Raw genomic sequence first — 18,266 nt, 5'->3', positions numbered from 1 at the left:
AAAAAAAAAATCACAACAGCAGCAGCAGCAACCAATACATATACTGTTTACCATGTACCACATTATTCTAGTAAGACATGTATACTAGTATTCCAAATTTTTATTTTTTTTATTTTTTTTTTTAAAGATTTTATTTATTTATTTGATAGACAGAGATCACAAGTAGGCAGAGAGGCAGGCAGAGAGAGAGGTGGGAAGTGAGGGGGTGGGGAGAGGGAAGCAGGCTCTCTGCTGAGCAGAGAGCCCGATGCGGGGCTCGATCCCAGGATGCTGGGATCATGACCTGAGCCGAAGGCAGAGGCTTTAACCCACTGAGCCACCCAGGCGCCCCTAGTATTCCAAATTTTTAAAATGAAGAAACTGACACATAGTGAAGTTAAATGACTTGACCAACATTACATAACTTGTAAGTAGCAGAGCTGAGTTTTAACCAAGACAGCCTGCGTCCAAAGTCTGCACTCTGTATCACCACACTATGTGTCCCCTGTCCAGTATACAAAATTGATTACAGAGGATCTTTATGATTGGCATGGGTAGTCAGAGTCTGATATTAGTTTACAGAGAAAAAAAAAGAATGAAACAAATCATGGTGGGGGGAGGGGAGGGGAGGAGAGATAAGGGAAATAACCATTCCTCAAGGCAAGAGTCACAAGCAGATTTATCCTGCCTTTTGCTACCATTTGTCAGGCATTTAAGTATTGTGTTGGGAAGGAAAGAATGAAAAGAGACTTAAGTTATTTAGCTTTCCAACCAGGGCCCGGCAGAATGGCCCCCAAGAAGAAGGGTGGCGAGAAGAGCCGTTGTGCCATTGATGAGGTAGTGACCAAAGAATACACCATCAACATTCACAATTGCATCCACGGAGTGCGTTTCAAGAAGCGTGCCCCTGGGCACTCAAAGAGATCCAGAAATTTGCCATGAAGGAGATGGGAACTCCAGATGTGCACATTGACACCTGGCTCAACAAAGATGTCTGGACCAAAGGAATAAGGAATGTTCCATACAGTATCCATGTGCAGTTGTCCAGAAAACGTAACAAGGAAAAGTTTCACCAAACAAGCTCTACACACTGGTCACCTATGAACATGTCACCAATTTAAAAAATCTACAGACAGTTAATATGGATGAGAACTAATCACTGATTGTCAAATAAAGGTATAAAACTGCAAAAAATTAAACTTTTTTGAGTTTTGCTATTAGGTTTGGACTAAAATATCACTTTGCTTTCACGCTGTAGGGTCAATAAAATCACCCACTCTTCTCCCAGCCAAATTGCCTCTGTCTTAATTTCTCTGATTCAGCTATAGAGAGGTGGGTCCTGGTAGCTCTAACATGTTCGGAATTTGTTACAAGTTTATTCTTCAACAAACAATTATTTAGGGCCAAACACTAGGTGCTAAGTGCTATTGAAATGAAAACAACAACAAACATAATCTTACTTCTAAGGGAGATAAGACAGAAAAATTTTAAATCTACTTGATATGGTACAGAGGGAGCCTTATGAATGCAGTAGTTAACTCTCTCTAAGATGGTAAATCTAGTACTGACCACCCCAAAATGTCTACACAATGTCAGTTCTCTATGGTTCAACCTAAGAGATGATATTTGAGCTAGTTCTTACTGGGTGAAAGTGGAAAAAGAAGGGCATCAGAGGAACTGTGCAGAAGTCCTATCCCTTAACTTATGTGGAATACTGTGTGTTTCTCAAACTTATTTATATAAAGCATCGGAAAATAAAGCACACATCTAACACTTTGATTTCTTAAGTTGATTTTTCCTACCTCATGATAACTAGTTAAAAGTTCAGAGAATCTTTTCTTGAGTTCTTTATAGTAATCCTTTGCCAATCTAAAGAATCACAAAAGTGTAGAAACTCTTCAAATCATAAAATAACCATAGATAACAAAATGTTAGAAACTCTGGTGCACATTGCATTATATTTATCTCAGATTTCCTGGGTTAGCTAAACCCATAAAAACCGTGACGGCTTCCTGAGTGGTTATTTAAAAGTTATGATTTTGTGTGGCACCTTCCATAGGATTAGTCATGAGTGGCAAATAAAGGTTGCCAAGTCTACACTACTTAGATGTTCAATGGCATTTAACTTTTAGTGGCCTTGATAAAAAACTTAGGGGGCAGGTTATTTATTTATTTAGATTTTATTTATTGAGAGCGAGTGTGTGAGCATGAGCAGGAAGAGAGACAGAAGGTGAAGCAGACTCCCTGCCCAGTAGGCAGCCCAACACAAGACTCGATCCCACAACACTGCGATCACGGACTGAACTAAAGACAGACACTTAGGAAGGCAGATGCTTAACCAACAGAGCCACCCAGGTGCCTCCCACTCCCCCCCCCCTTTTTTTTTAACTCACAAAAGTTCTTTCACTTGTTTAACTCATCATTATGTGGCTGCTAAGCAGTGAGCTCGATCTTGAAAAACCATGTTGGGAATACAAGTTGGTCAAAAAACTTGCTTCCAAATAGGCTGCAAATTTACTGCCAACTTTGTTTAACCACTGAATTTTGGCTATAAGAAAGAAAGATTAGAGTTTTCTACTTCATTGAGTTGGATGAATAAATTTCACTGCCAGATTCAAATTCTCAAACTCCTAATAACAAGGCTTTAGTATGCTCTTAATTAAACTAATTACATCATGTGAGCGATCAAGCAAATACACAGAAAACAAATCAGCTGGGCCATTTTGTCTATGCTTGTTAAGCTACATTTTTCTCCCTATTTTTTCTTTCTTTTTTTTTAAAGATTTTTATTTATTTATTTATTTGACAGACAGAGATCACATGTAGGCAGAGAGGCACGCAGAGAGAGAGAGGGAGAAGCAGGCTTCCTGCCGAGCAGAGAGCCCGATGCGGGGGCTCGATCCCAGGACTCTGGGATCATGACCTGAGCCGAAGGGAGCAGTTTCAGCCCACTGAGCCACCCAGGCGCCCCTCCTCCCTATTTTCTAGTTTCCCCATTCCCACTCTCAAATCTCCAACAACAAATACATTATTGGAATGTGTATTAAGGCTTCTACTGTTGTTCTTCAATGTTAAAGGTGCCAGTATAATGGTTTCAATTCTTCAGTGAAACTTAAACTAGTCTCTAAAATCATTTTGTTTTTCCCCATGGTTATTAAAAAGCACAGTCTGTTATGCAAAAACCAAAGTGAATAAATGGGCATACAACATAATCAAATAGTGGTACAGCCAGGAAACAACTTGATGTGAGGTTAAGACAAAAGTTCTTTTTAACCTTTGGTAGAAAATAGCTTTTCTTTTAAGAAGGAACAAAAAAATTAATTTATAGAAATAGTCCATTAATATTCACATATAAATGCTTGTTTTCATAATTCTACTGCTTAACTTTTAATATTCTTTTAACTTTTAATATTCTTAATTTAATGCTACTCAAAATAAAGAAAAAATTGGAAACCAAAACCTTCTCCTAGCCCAGGTTTTGCAAACTTTTTCTGGAAAGGGTCAGAAAATATTTTAGGCTTTTGCCTCTAACTCATCTTATAAGGGAAAATGCAAACTCTCCTTTAAACAAAGAAACAATGTTTTTGAAATTCTGGGGTAGGAGGGAGTAGTTGAAGATGAAGAGCAGGTGAAGAGGCAAGACAGGGAGCAATTAAAAAACACACAGATATAGTCAAAGAGAAAAAGGATTAACTTCATTAGGTTACCTTCTGTGGATCTCAATTCTTCTTCTATTGAAGTGTTTTTTATACCCAGGTTATCATCACTGTCACATTCTGTAAGGCAGAATCAATAAATGCAAATGTATTTCCGAAAAAGTTATTGTGCCCTAACTTATTCTCAAACAATATTATTTTTGATGACTTCTTCCATACCCAGGCTTACTAATTACAATTCATTAGTATTATACCACTTTCCTTGTAGGTTTGCTTTTTAAAAGTGCTTACCAAATACTACTTAAAACAAGGGGAGGTGCTAATAAAATAAGTCAATTGAATGATAGCTCTATATTCAAACTATTTGAAAAATTCATTTTTTGCACACTGTTGATGAAATTCAAAATTCTATTATTTAAAAAAACTGGAAATTAAGAAAAGCTAGTTTGCTTGTTTAAATCTAGCAAATAAATTCCAAAGTTTAATTTGCATGAAATCATCTTGGACATTTTTAAGAACGGTAAGATAAAACTCTTATTTTGGAAATCATGAATTCATTGCTATAGAGACCACATTAAATTAGCAATGCCTCTTCGTGGCACAAACTCACTCACCTGACATCTTATATACTTTCATAATGAAAGACCTAAGTCTATAAAAACAATATTGACTGACCAGGTATTGCAAAAGTCCCTTAAAAATTTCAATCAGTGACCAAATATTGGATTTATCACTTTAACTACATTTAAATCAATATATACACCATAGTGAGTGAATCAGGGTTTAAAAAACTGAATATAAGTCATATGGACATATTTGATTCTGTGGAACACATGTAAAAATTCAAATATACATTTAAAAATTAAAGATTTTTTTAAGTGTTTGTAAATGAAAACCACTATATTTTGTTTATATTTCTTTGCTGCAAAAATTTGTTGTAAATCATCTTTTTGTCTTTTTGGGTTTTTTTTTTTTTTTTGTTTCTTATAATGTTATATAAACCTATGAATTCAAGTATTTCAAGCAATGTTTTAGGGAAATGAAACATTGCGCTGACAATTTGAAGAACAAAAATTAAGCCTTAAAACATTAGGAATAAAGAGAAAGTATCCAAGGTTTCTGTTATTATAATTTAAAGTTAGTGCCAGTCAAAAGCAGCATGTCTTAACTGGACTAAACAATTCATCATTGTATACAAGGCCTAAGGCAAAACTGTAGGTTTGAATCACAAAGATCAGCATGATTTTCAGTTGCAAAAATTAAGAAAGATTTCCTTTCCCTCAAACAGTAGCCCCCATAATATTCTTTCCTATTTTCATTACCTTAAAAAGAATATCATATAGATTTTTAGAATGGGGCCCAAAGTGACAACCTATAGATAGTATCATTAGCAGGCTGAAGAAACAACAGGCAGACTTTTAACATTAAGTTCAACAATTATTTTATACAATGCCTCCTGGATAGAGCATGATGCTACTTCAATCAGCCATATTTTCACAGCATAGCTAATCTTTTATATTCGGTATTAAAGATGGCTTTAAAAATTTGTGTAACTGGTATGGCTCTATGGATACCAACCATACTTAAGACTTCCTTCCACCCATTCATTTCAAAATGAAGACATAAAGTAAAAAGAGATATGACGCAGTCCTAGGTCCCGTCATGTCAAGAAAAAAAAATTAAAAAAAAAAATTCTCTTAAAGTATAGTAAAATCTATTTTCAGTTTGAATTCTCTAACTCATAATAGCCTCTGTTCAAGTTCATCCTTGCAATACCAAAGAAAAAATACTCTAAGTTAATACTTTACATAAAGCTGCAAGGAAGATGTTTAACTACTACAGAATGTAAGCAACTTTTTAAAAACACACAAAACTGTGTTTTTAAAAAGAAAATTTTACATAAATCGAGTGAACGTTCTTCAAGTAAGTTACAAGATCTGGCTAAGTTCTGCTGTATTTAAGCACCCACAGAATTTTTTATGTAAGCAATTGTTACCAATGATCTTGTAAAAAATGGTCATGTAGAAATTCAGTCACAGAAAAGTGGGGCTGAGATAGGGGCTTCTTTTATTATGAGATGAAAGAGAATTTACTTCATTGTGCTGATCGCTTTCCTTACCTAGGTTTAGTATAGAATCAGCAATATCAGAACCCATAATCAAGTCTTTTTATTTTCTGTCCCTCCCATGCATCTTTTTAAAAATGTTATTTAAAAAACAAACAAACAAAAACCCAATTCTTATATTTTGTATCTTTACACAAACTCTGCAATGTCATTACACTGCAGCAAAAAGTCATGTTTCTCAAGGAAATGGTTAGAATCAATGATTCACATTCTCTACATCATAAAATCAGACATTTTTGTCAGTAAAAGCCTCAGCCTTAGCAGAAAATACTGATAAAAAGAAAAATACTTGCAGATAACTTATTTTAACCTTTCTGGACCTCTGCTCCCTCATCTATGAAATGGGATAACCTAACACATCCTACCTCAAAGTGTTGCAAAGAGAAATAACATGTGAAAGTTATTCTTTAAACATGTTTTTAAACATCTTCAAATACTACAAATATAAAAAGTAGCTAGCATAGTGACTGGCACATTATAGGCCTTCAATAAAGATTAGTTCCCTTTTGGGGGGTCTGGGTGGCTCAGTCGGTTAAGGGTCTGACTCTTGATTTTGACTCAGGTCATGATCTCAGGGTTGTGAGATGGGAGTTCTGCCTCGCCTCCGACTCAGTGCTGGGCTTGGAGTCTGCTTTAGATTTTCTCTCTCCCTCTGTCCCTCCCCCTTTCCTCTCTTTAAAAGAAAAGGTTCCCTTTTATTTTTTGATCTTTTTAAAAGTAGGCTCCACGCCCAACCTGGAGCCCAACGCAGGGCCTAAAATCATGACCCTGAGATCAAGACCTGAACTGAAATTGAGCTGGATGCTGAACCAAATGAGCCACCCAGGAACACCCTCCTGTCTCATCTTTAAAATATTCTAAGATTTTATTTATTTATTAAAGAGAGAGAGGGAGAGAGGGAGAGGGTATGAGAGCATGCAGGGGGTAGGGGTAGGAACAGAAGGGAAGGAGACAGACAAGCAGACTCCATACTTAGTGAGGTGCCAACTTGGGGCTGGATTCCATGATCCTGAGATTACGGCCTGAACCAAAACCAGGAGTTGGTAGTTCAACCAACTGAGCCACTCGGGCACCTCTCTTCTTTAAAACATTTTTTTTTTTTTTAAAGACTTTATTTACTTATTTGACAGAGATCACAAGTAGGCAGAGAGGCAGAGAGAGAGAGAGAGAGAGGGGGGAAGCAGGCTCCCTGCTGAGCAGAGAGCCCGATGCGGGCCGATCCCAGGACTCTGGGATCATGACCTGAGCCAAAGGCAGAGGCTTTAACCCACTGAGCCACCCAGGCGCCCCTCTTCTTTAAAACATTTTAAGTGACAAGTTATATCCACATCTTTGGAATATGACTCTTGAGTTAGAATGAACATATATATTTGTGAATAAAATGTAAAAGGTCCAAAAGAAGAGAAAGTCTAACTGGCTCCTCTGATTAGAATTACTAGAAAGGATACTATAAAGTATCTTGACAAGTTTTAAAATGAGGAGAAGTACACTATAAAACAGAAGTAATGAAGGATAAGGAGGCCAAAGGTGTAAGTTAAGGACAAATTAATACATGTTTTAATATTTCTGCAGGGATTTATCATAGCTGTAATTAAAATGCTGGTGCTGGGGGCGCCTGGGTGGGTCAGTGGGTTAAAGCCCACTTTAACTTTTTTAAGATTTTATTTTATTTATTTGACAGAGAGAGAGATCACAAGTAGGCAGAGAGGCAGGCAGAGAGAGAGGAGGAAGCAGGCTCCCTGCTGAGCAGAGAGCCCGATGCGGGGCTCGATCCCAGGACCCTGAGATCATGACCTGAGCCGAAGGCAGCGGCTTAATCCACTGAGCCACCCAGGCGCCCCAATAAATAAAATCTTAAAAAAAAATAAATAAAATGCTGGTGCTGGAATCCTGATGCTTAGGAGGAGAGAGAATTTTTATATGGCAAAAGCCATGACACATTCAATCTCAAACCCAGTCTAAAGGCTTACTTTGCTGCAAAAATAAATGATTTATCCTAGGTCAGAGATCTAAAAAAAAGCACAGTTGTAAAGCTATTTGGCTGTTCCCTCCATGCCAAGCAAAAAAGTAATACCTTATGGCCAACTGACTGGACATTCATATATAGAATCAGCCACTCTGAATCTCTTTATCTTTACCGAGATAAACACCTCCTGAAAAACCTTCAATTAACTGAAAAACTGGCAATGACTAAAAATAAGATAACACATAATCACTTATTCTCAGTGATTCTTCCTTGTTTATATAGGAAGCGCCAGTTTAGTATCACTTTCTGGTCCTAGTAATGGAAAATTTCTGAAACGTTAGAAAGAAATAAGAGGTTCAGGGATGCCTGGGTGGCTCAGTTAAGCATCTGCCCTTGGATCGGGTCGTGATCCCAGGGTGCTGGGACTGAGTCCCACGTCTAGCTCTTCACTCAGTGGGGAGCCTGCTTCTCCTTCCACCTGCTGCTCCCCCTGCTTGTGCACACGCTCTGATAAATAAATAAAATCTTTTAAAAAATTAAAAAAAAAAAAAAGAAACAAGAGGTTCAAACATCTATCATTTGTCCATGCTATGGAGGTTTAAAAAAACTGGAAAATCAGCAGACTGTCTCTAAATCAATGATTAATGTAAGAGAACTTCTCACGGGATGTTACTTACAGTATGAACTTTGGTAATATCATAAGGAGAGTTTTGTGGTATGGTTTGGTAACTAGGAGCCTTGGGACCACAAGTTGCATGTGATATTGTATATACATGTTCATTTTTTTTTTTAAGATTTTTTATTTTATTTATTTGACAGAGAGAGATCACAAGTAGACAGAGAGGCAGGCAGAGAGAGAGAGAGGGAAGCAGGCTCCCTGCTGAGCAGAGAACCCGATGTGGGACTCGATCCCAGGACCCTGAGATCATGACCTGAGCCGAAGGCAGCGGCTTAACCCACTGAGCCACCCAGGTGCCCCAACATGTTCATTTTTGAGGAAAGAAGCATAGAAAGTTTTTGTCAGATTCTCAACAAGGTCCACTGATTTGCACCCCAAACCACACAGCCTTAGGAAACTGGTTGTCAAATCTAAGATAGGAATGCTGTGCTAATAAGCTAAAAGGAATGAGTTATTCTGGCATTCTTACAGTAACAATGTGTATTTGTGGACATTGAGAAATCTTCTAAGTCCCAAAATATATCAAGTATTACTTCTAAAAAACACTATTATTATATGATTTACAAAGCCATTTGTTAGGAAAGTGATGGAATAAAGTCATTCAAGGACTGTTCTTTGATTTTCTCATTACAAAGTTGATGACTAGGCAATCTGATGTCTTTTTTTTTTTTTTTTTTTTTAAATTTGACAGAGATTGAGGGATTACAAGTAGGCAGAGGGGCAGACAGAGAGAGAGAGAGAGGGGAAAGCAGGCTTCCCGCTGAGCAGAGAGCCTGACGCGGGGCTTGATCCTGGGACCCTGAGATCTTGACCTGAGCCGAAGGCAGAGGCGTAACCCACTGAGCCACCCAGGCGCCCCTGTCTTTTTTTTTTTTTTTTTTAAGATTTTATTTATTTACTTGACAGAGAGAGATCACAAGTAGGCAGAGAGGCAGGCAGAGACGGGGGTGGGGGTGCTGGGGGGGGAGCAGGATCCCTGCTGAGCAGAGAGCCCGATGTGGGGCTCGATTCCAGGACCCTGAGATCATGACCTGAGCCGAAGGCAGAGGCTTAACCCACTGAGCCATCCAGGCGCCCCAGCAATCTGATGTCTTTAAGTCTTCCATGAAGAAAAAAAAAATTATCTTAAACTGAATCTGAACATACTGTGATTCAGTAAGACATATTTTTTTGAATTTTAGAATTAGTTACAAAAGCATCTTCAAATCTAGGTATAAATGAAATATCATGATTTAAGGACTGTACACATCTCTGGCACTTAGTTTTGACAATTCTCATTACTTTAAGAAATGTAGTGGCTATAGCACAGGAAAAGATGCTCAACATCACTAATCATTAGGGAAATGGAAATGAAAACCACAATGAGATACCACTTCACACCCATTAGGATGGCTATCATCAAAAACAAACAATATACGGGCACCTAGGTGGCTCAGTTGTTAAGTGTCTGCCTTCTGCTCAGGTCATGATCCCATGGTCCTGGGATTGAGCCCTGTGTTGGGTTCCCTGCTCAGTGGGAAGCCTGCTTCTCCCTCTCCCACTCCCCCTGCTTCTGTTCCCTCTCTCGCTGTATCTCTGTCACAAAAATTAATAAAATCTTAAAACAAACAAACAAAACCTAGAAAATAACAAGTGTTAGCAAAGTGTTTTTCTACATCTTTGCTGGAACCCTTGTACACTCTTGGTAGGAATGTAAAATGATACAGTCGCTATGGAAAACAGTATGGAAATTCCTCAAAAAGTTAAAAATAGAACTAGCTTATGATCCAGCTATTCCACTTCTGGGTATATACTCAAAAGATATAAAAGCAGGGTCTCGAAGAGATATTTATACATATACCTATATTCATAGTAGCATTATTCACAATAGCTAAAAACATGGGTATAATGCCAAGTAACCCATCGATGGATAAATGGATAAGCAAAATAGAGTCTATACATATAATGGACTATTATTCAGCCTTTTTAAAAAGGAAGGAAATTCTGACCTTTGCTAGAACATGGATGAATCTTGCGGACATTATGCTAAGTGAAACAGGCCAGCCAGAAAGAGATAAGTGCTGTATGATTTCATCTGTATGAAGTACTTAGTCAAATTTCTATAGAATGGTGTTTTTCCAGGCGTAAGGAAAAGGGTAATGGAGAATTACTGTTTAATGGATATAAAGTTTCAGTTTTGCAAGATGAAAAGAGCTCTGAAAATGGATATGGTGATGGCTGCACAAAATGTAAATGTAGGTAACACCACTGAAGTACATACTTCAAAATGGTTAATTAAGATGGTAAATCTTATGTTCTGTATATTTTACCACAATAAAAACTATTGGAAAGAAAAACTAAGGAAAAAAAAAAAGTAGTGGCTTGGAATACTTTCTTATGGTAGTAATAATAAAAATAGCTACTACTTATTGAGCCCCCACAGTACTTTTATATGCTGTGCTAGATACTTTATACATATCACTAATTCTTACAACTTTATAGATATAAAAAGTGAGGGTCTGAAAAAGTTGACTAACTTGCCTGAAATCACACAGTGAAGAAGCAGCAAAGTTAGCCTTGAATTCAAAGCCCATGCCCTTCTTTATGTACTATACAACCTCTGCATTTCACAAAAATTCAGAATAAGGTACACAGGTGTCCCCCAAAAGCAATAAATTCAAAAGAGCACTGAATGTGAATGAATAATTAAAAAAAACACCTAGTGCACAGGGGTAATCAGAGGGGAACAATCAGTATGTAACAATAACCTGTATCTTACCTCCAACTCTAATGTACCTATACAGACCTACTTATATGCAGCTCTCATTCCAAATAAAGTTGGTAAGAGAAGCAAATCCATAATAGGTTTCATAGTGACAACTACAAAAGACATGTTCCCCAAAGCAGCAGCATAGGAGAAGGAAAAAAGGGTTGGCCTTGGGTGGCAAAGATAAAAATTTAAGTATTTTACAGGATATTAAGTAGATGTTGTTAAGGACTGGGGACAGGATGTCAAAAGAGTAAAAGAAAAAGGGACTAAAAAATAAAAAGCAACAACCAAAGATAAGCAAACAGATGAAAACAAAAATTACAGAAGAGGAAGATAAAATTCAGTACTAAGGCATGATAAAAATATGCAAAACAGAGTCAATTTTCCTTTAAAGAGCAGAGTTGGCCTAGTAGATTAATGAGTCCTAATTTTGCAGAAGTAAATTCATCTACTGTAATTCAGTGATGAGAGTGAAATTCTTCAGAATGGGTTTTCAATCAAACTGTGGCTCCAAAAATGCTCAAAGAAAAAAAAGCTAGGAGGAGAGTTGGAAAACTTAGAGCATGTAGTAAAAATGCCAAAAACAGATTTTCACTGATGTCATTCATCAATATCTCCAAATCTTAGTCATGGCTGCAAACCATGAGGATACTTAAAAATTTGTTCTTTTCTTCTACCCACATTTATTTCAGAAATTATGAAAAAAACTCACCTGAATCCCTAGAATTACATCCTTTCTTAAATACTTGTTAGTGAAACTGAACATAAGCATACCCTTTCACTGAACAGTATGAGAAAGTCAGAGAAGGGAGTGTAAATCCTGGGAATAGGACAGGAGGTACCCTACTCCTTCCAAGGAATTAAAGATCTCTCAGGACTTCATTTTTGTCCCTGTCAACCTCTTAATATCTTCTTTTTTTGGGGGGGCCATATTATTATTTATTGCTTTCTAGTTTCACCTATAAGCAATTAGCTTTCTGAAAAAGTGAAGATGAGCTTGGTATTTTACAAGCAGTGAAAATCTGGATTCTGCGCTTTGCAAAATTGCACTAATGTATTTCAAATCACGAACATATATTTTATATACATGAATAAAGATTTTATCTAATAGGTCAGAAAAGGCTCCAGAAAATTCTAAACCCTAAAGAATAAGAGAAAAGGAAAAACTAAGTAAGAGAGAAGTATGAGAGCACGATGCTTTAGTGAGCAGCCAAATAGTTCACTAGTGGACAGCAGTTTATTGGTTTCTCTCAGCAGTGAAGTCTCCTCCTCTTGGGTGGTTTGCACTGTGACTGCAGCTGCGTACCTTTGGTGGTATCAGATATGCTATTTAACAAGGCACACATCATATCTCCCTCTAAATGGTGAGGGTTTAGTATATGTGCTGGCCTCTGGGTCTTCTTAAATTGATTCTCTAGCTCCAGAAAACCTTGATCTCCTGAGAGGATGGTGAAAGGAATTTGCTTGGGTAGTTGTTCATCTAGACGGCCAGCCTAAGTTGGAATAAAATACATGTGTTGACAGAAATCAGTACTTGAGGTTTAAATTAAGTTACATCTATTTCAGAATGAACACACACCTAAAAAGGTATATTTACTTATTTTAAGATTTTATTACTTTTTTAAAATGAATCTGTATACCCAGTGTGGGGCTCAACTCAACCCTGAGATCAAGTGTTGCATGCTCCACTGATTGAGCCAGCCAAGTACCCTGACAAAGGTATATTTAGCTTGTTTTCTAGCTCCCACCAAAGTATAAAGATCTCCCTCATAAATACATGAAATATGCAATGTTTAATCAAATATAGCCATCAATATCAATGCCAGATATTTTATATGCCACCAAGAAAGAAAAAAAAAAAAGCCAAACATAAACCTGGAATGCTATAAGGGCTACACACTTAATCTACGGGTAAATAAGAAATAAATTTGCCACAGAGAGAGGGTAAGCAAGGTAATTTGCATAACTCAATCTCAGCACTGATAAAGGGAAAAGGAAATGTCTTATGGTTTAAAACGTAAGCAGCAGCTAACAAGTTTGCAGAGAGGGCACCCGGCTGCTCAGTCAGTAGAGCATGTGACTCTTGGCCTTGGAGTCATGAGTTAGAGCCCCATGTTGGGTGTAGAGATTACTTAAATAAATAAAAAACTTAAGGGGTGCCTGAATTGCTCAGTTGGTTAAGGGTCCAACTCTTGATTTCGGCTCAGGTCATGACCTCAGGGTTGTGAGACAGCTCCACAATGGGCATGAGGCCTGCTTAAGATTCTCTTTCCTACCCTCTCCACTTGCCCCTCCCCACTCTCTAAATAAACAAACTTTTAAAAACATACACAAAAATACCAAAAACCAAATTTGCTGAGTAAATTCATGTTATCAGTGTGACACATAAATCCTTAAGCAGATAATTTAATTTAAAATGGGTCTCAGGTTGGTAGCTTCTCTAGGTAACTGGCAGAGAGAGAAGCAAATGCAAACCTCATCTAGGCCAATGATGATTGTTAAGGTGCCTCGCAATTTCAGAGATGTTAAAATGTGAAAGTATCTTAGCATACATCAAATATAATGTCATCTCTTGATCATCATTCTATAAATAGTTAAGAGTCTACAATGAGTAGCTGACAGTTTGCTAGGAATTGGAGAAAAGCAGTAAATAAGTATGAAATGAGTCCTTGCCTTCACTGTCATAGGTAGAACCTGATGACCTGATGTAGGTTTTATGCAAAAATACAGCACCAAAATATGCTCTATAGCATCATTATGATCCAAGTAGAAAAGATATTCCAAATGGGTCCAAGGTTCACATTAGATTTTGTGTAAAACAATCACTCACATGCATACAGATGGCAAAATCAGCAGCATCTTTTCTTTTACTACAACGAGGATGAAGGAAGAAGCATCCAATCCTATTCAGGTAATTATAGATCTTACAGTTGTGTGGAGGCTTCCAATTGGTGTTTCCTCCTATTATTTTTAGAAAAGGCATATATGATAGTCAAACAAACAAACAGAAAGAACAGAATACTAGATACAACTGAAAGTTCAATCATGAAAAAACACACGTTAGAAAAAAAATAGAAAAAAAATGCACATTAGAGAAAACTTTTTCTAGAGAGTAGATTCTAGATTAGAATGCAGAACTCAATTCGAGTACGGGTATCGCCATTTTGTTGCTTTACAATCTTGGCAAAGTAGGATGACTTCAATCTGCCTATTCATTTGGAAACATATAGGTATATTAGTAAGAATCAAAAGTAGTGTGTGTGAAAAGTCTCTGAATGGTGTAATTCTATAAAACCATATTAATGGTTTTTTAACATATATGTCAGGGCTACTCAGTGGATAGAAATTATGGGCAATCAGCAAAGCTAAATTTACTAAAAGACTGTACTGGGTAACTTTATCCAGGTCAGTACATTCCTGACTTAAATTCAATCCTCCTCTTTATATGCGGTTCCCTATCAAACATGAAGTTTACTGGATGTTCACTATACCAACTTCCTGTAAATCAAAGAAGTCTCTCTCCCTGTTTGGTCAATAGTTTGTAAAGAGATATTTAGATGAATGAACAGTAAGGATGAACTGAAGAGGCAGTGACGACATGTCGAAAATCATACTAGTTCTGTAGCCATGAGGCCCAATCAAGTTCAAAAGCTAATTCTACTATTTATTAGTTTCATACTTCAGAAAAAAATAAACTTCTCAGCATACTTCCTTATATTTTAAAAGGGAGATAAATATAATAATCAGTAAGCATGCATTAATACCAAGCATAGTACCTGGCACATTGTCAGTGTTAAAGGCTTTTTCAATATGTATCTAAGGAGTCACAAACTTTGGGTCACCAAAGAGAGTTAACATTGACCACAGAGAAATGTGAAGAGAAAAATATTCTAGCAGAGTAGCTATAATGCAAAGTGACAATATTCTAACTATGTCTGTATGTTCTAATCAAGGAGGTTCAAGAGCAGTCCTTTAAATGTGAAACATACTCTAAAGGAAAAAAGGGTGTCATCTCAAATGTTTTCCTTATCAACCATACCTTGAAAACCCCAAATAAATGTTCCTTGGTTAAGATGCCCTGGTAGATGACCAAAAAAGTTTGACCAGTTATCAAAGTCTACAAAGACTATATGAGTCATGGTTCGCAGATAATCCAAATCTGGAAGCTCAACGACTTCTTCATCTGAGAAGAGAGAAACATTAACCTGAATTTGTTAAGAATTACTAAAAACATTTTAATTGCTTAAGTTTAAAAAATATTAGAGAAGGGCGCCTGGGTGGCCCCGTGGGTTAAAGCCTCTGCCTTCGGCTCAGGTGATGATCCCGGGGTCCTGGGATGGAGCCCCAGGTCTGGCTCTCTGCTCAGCAGGGAGCCTGCTTCCCCCTCCCTCTCTGCCTGCCTCTCTCCCTACTTGTGATCTCTGTCTGTCAAATAAATAAATAAAATCTTAAAAAAAAAAGATATTAGAGAATATACAAAAATGTTAATCTGGAACATTATTAATTTCTAAACCTTTTCATGCAGTCCAAACTTGTAGATGACACTATATACTAACACCAGATAAAAAGTATTCTGAACATTTCAAAAATTTTATTATTCTTTCTATATATAAGTGTCATTGACCCTAAAGCCTGCCTTTCTTTCTCTAATTTTTTTTAAAAAGACATATTTATTCAGTGTCATGATCAGACTATCACAATTAGCAATTAACAGCATGGGTATAAAAAAAAATCTGTATTAAAATCCTTTGTTGGAATGCTTTACCCTTTCCATAGAACAAAAACTAAAATAACCTGTTATACAATCAGTCACAAATACGTCCTCAAGTTTTTTGCCCATACACATGAGTACTGTCTAGAACATGTTTTCTTGGGGTGCTTGGGTGGTTCAGTAGTTAAGTGTCTGTCTTGGGTTCAGATCATGATCCCAGGGTCCTGGGATCAAGCCCTGCATTGGGCTCCCTGCTCAGCAGGAAGCCTGTTTCTCCCTCTCCCACTCCCCCTGCTTGTGTTTCTTTTCTCACTATGTCTCTATCAAATACATAAAATCTTTTAAAAATAAAAATAATGTACTGGAGAGGCGCCTGGGTGGCTCAGTTGGTTAAGCATCTCCCTTCGGCTCAGGTCATGATCCAAGAGTCCTGGGACAGAGTCCTGCAAGAGGCTCCTTGCTCAGCAGGGAGCCTACTTTTAACTCTGCCTGCCGTTCCCCCTGCTTGTGCTTGCTCTGTCTCTCTCTCTCTCTGATAACTAAGTAAATAAATAAATAAATAAATAAAATCTTAAAAAAATAACGTATTGGAAGAACTAAAAGACAAAATTTTGAGATTAAATAACCAAAAACTTGTACCATCCATCAAAATAAAATTTCAAGGTTATCTGAAGAATGTCTCCTCCCCTGCCGCCCCGGCCCTAAGTTTGTTCTCTTCCCAATCTAGACTGATTTATTAGTAACCTGTTAGCTATGTTAAAACCCCTAGAGAACAAAAATGAAATAACCGACAACCCTGCTATCATAAAGTGGTGCATAAGAGATCCTGGTAGCACATCAGTACTTCTCACCATAAACAGATCTTTTTCTTGGTTCTCTCGTGTTCTTTCCTCTTCCACCATTTTCTAACTCTTGTTCTCCATCCCTTTCACTTCCTTCATACTTTTCTATTTTGATAAGGCCTTGAAGTTTCAACTGGTTAGCAATGCAAACCTTAATATTTTAAATTATTTTTTAAAATGACTAGGTTTTACTCTGTCTTAACAAAGACTCCCTCAAATATACTACTGCTATCCCCTCCCATTTCTAAGCCACCCATCTTCTTTTATGTTTTCTTAATATTCTTAATAATTGTAGGGGCTCCTAGCTAGCTCAGTTGGTGGAGCATGTGACTCTTAATCTCAGGGTTATGAATTTCAGCCCCACGTTGGGTGTAGAAATTACTTAAAATTTTTTTTTTAAAAAATTCTTAGTAACTGTAGATTTAGATACTATAATCATCTACCAAACACAGATCAACATAATTTCCCAAAAAGTAATTGGAAAAACAAAAGCACAAGAGAACATAAAAACAGTGTAACCACTGCTTTATTGTCTGAAGTAGAGCTGAATGGGTCAGTAGCAGGTCATATATACTTTCTTACATAAAGTATGCCACGACTAAAGATGATCCTGAGATCTACATATGCTATAGAGCAAGGCTATATAAACTCAGTAGTTCATAAAAACAGTTAATAAAAAAAATTTAGGGGTGCCTGGGTGGCACAGCTTAAGTATCCGACTGTTGGTTTTGGCTAAGGTCGTGATCTCAGGGCTATGAGATCAAACCCCAAGTCAGGCTTTGTGCTCAGCATGGAGTTTACTTAACTTCTCTTTCTCCCTCTTTCTCTGCCCCTCCCGCTCATGCGTGCTCTCATTCTCTAAAATAAATAAATCTTAAAAAAAAATATTTTGGCCAAAATTTTCATATATCCCCATTTTCCCCGCTATATACTGTATAATTTACAAGGACCTAATATTTGTTTAAAAGAATATACAATTAAAAGTATACTTCTAAACGAAATTAAAACATTATACTCTTCTGGACTTACTTAGTCTTATCACCTGGTGCAAGAAGAAAGTCTAGAGTAAGTACAAAGGAATCTATACCCCAATTTTCTCCCTGGTTTCTTGCTACCATTTGTAACTCTTCTTTTTAAAAATATTTTATTTATTTATTTGAGAGAGAGAGAGAGAGACAGCACAAACAGGGGAAGCAGCAGGCAGAGGGAGAGGGAGAAGCAGACTTCTCTGAGCAGGGAGCCTGGACTCAAGGCTTGATTCCAGGACCCTGGGACCAAGGCCTAACCCACTGAGCCACCCAGACACCCCTATAACTCTACTTCTAATTGCCATTTAACTCTAAGTAATAGTTTTGCTTCCAAGAAAATCCAAAAAAAATATACAAATTCTAAAGTGGTCTTTAAGATTTCTCATAGAATAAGGCCAAAATATGAGGATGTAGAGGAAAAGGAATCCTTATACACTGCGGGTGGGAATGCAAACTGGTACAGCCACTGTGGAAAACAATATGGAGATTCCTTGAAAAATTAAAAACAGAGTTATCATTTAATCCAATAAT

The 18,266-nt window shown here is 37.2% G+C and overlaps 1 protein-coding gene and 1 pseudogene across 9 annotated transcripts in view; one reads left to right on the top strand and one right to left on the bottom strand.

The window, feature by feature from the left end:
• The window catches only part of ZNF451 (zinc finger protein 451), a 101,883-nt gene that overhangs the window by 12,681 nt on the left and 70,936 nt on the right, over positions 1 to 18,266 (bottom strand). For 2 of the 9 annotated variants that reach the window (XM_046005410.1, XM_046005411.1), the window contains exons 11-15: positions 15,194 to 15,337; positions 13,985 to 14,115; positions 12,461 to 12,647; positions 3,687 to 3,755; positions 2,373 to 2,527 (exon numbers count right to left, since the gene is read on the bottom strand). In XM_046005410.1, the coding sequence (XP_045861366.1) occupies positions 2,391 to 2,527; positions 3,687 to 3,755; positions 12,461 to 12,647; positions 13,985 to 14,115; positions 15,194 to 15,337 (668 nt within the window). In that variant the 3' untranslated portion in view covers positions 2,373 to 2,390. The remainder of the gene's footprint in view (positions 1 to 2,372; positions 2,528 to 3,686; positions 3,756 to 12,460; positions 12,648 to 13,984; positions 14,116 to 15,193; positions 15,338 to 18,266) is intronic. The other 7 variants (XM_046005414.1, XM_046005413.1, XM_046005417.1 and 4 more) reach the window with 5 other exon arrangements.
• LOC123941749 lies at positions 380 to 1,173 on the top strand (annotated as a pseudogene).

This window comes from Meles meles, chromosome 5 (genome assembly GCF_922984935.1).
Source record: "Meles meles chromosome 5, mMelMel3.1 paternal haplotype, whole genome shotgun sequence".
Lineage (NCBI taxonomy): Eukaryota > Metazoa > Chordata > Mammalia > Carnivora > Mustelidae > Meles > Meles meles.
The sequence above is the reverse complement of the archived record's forward strand: the minus strand, read 5'-3'. Positions and strand labels throughout refer to the sequence as shown.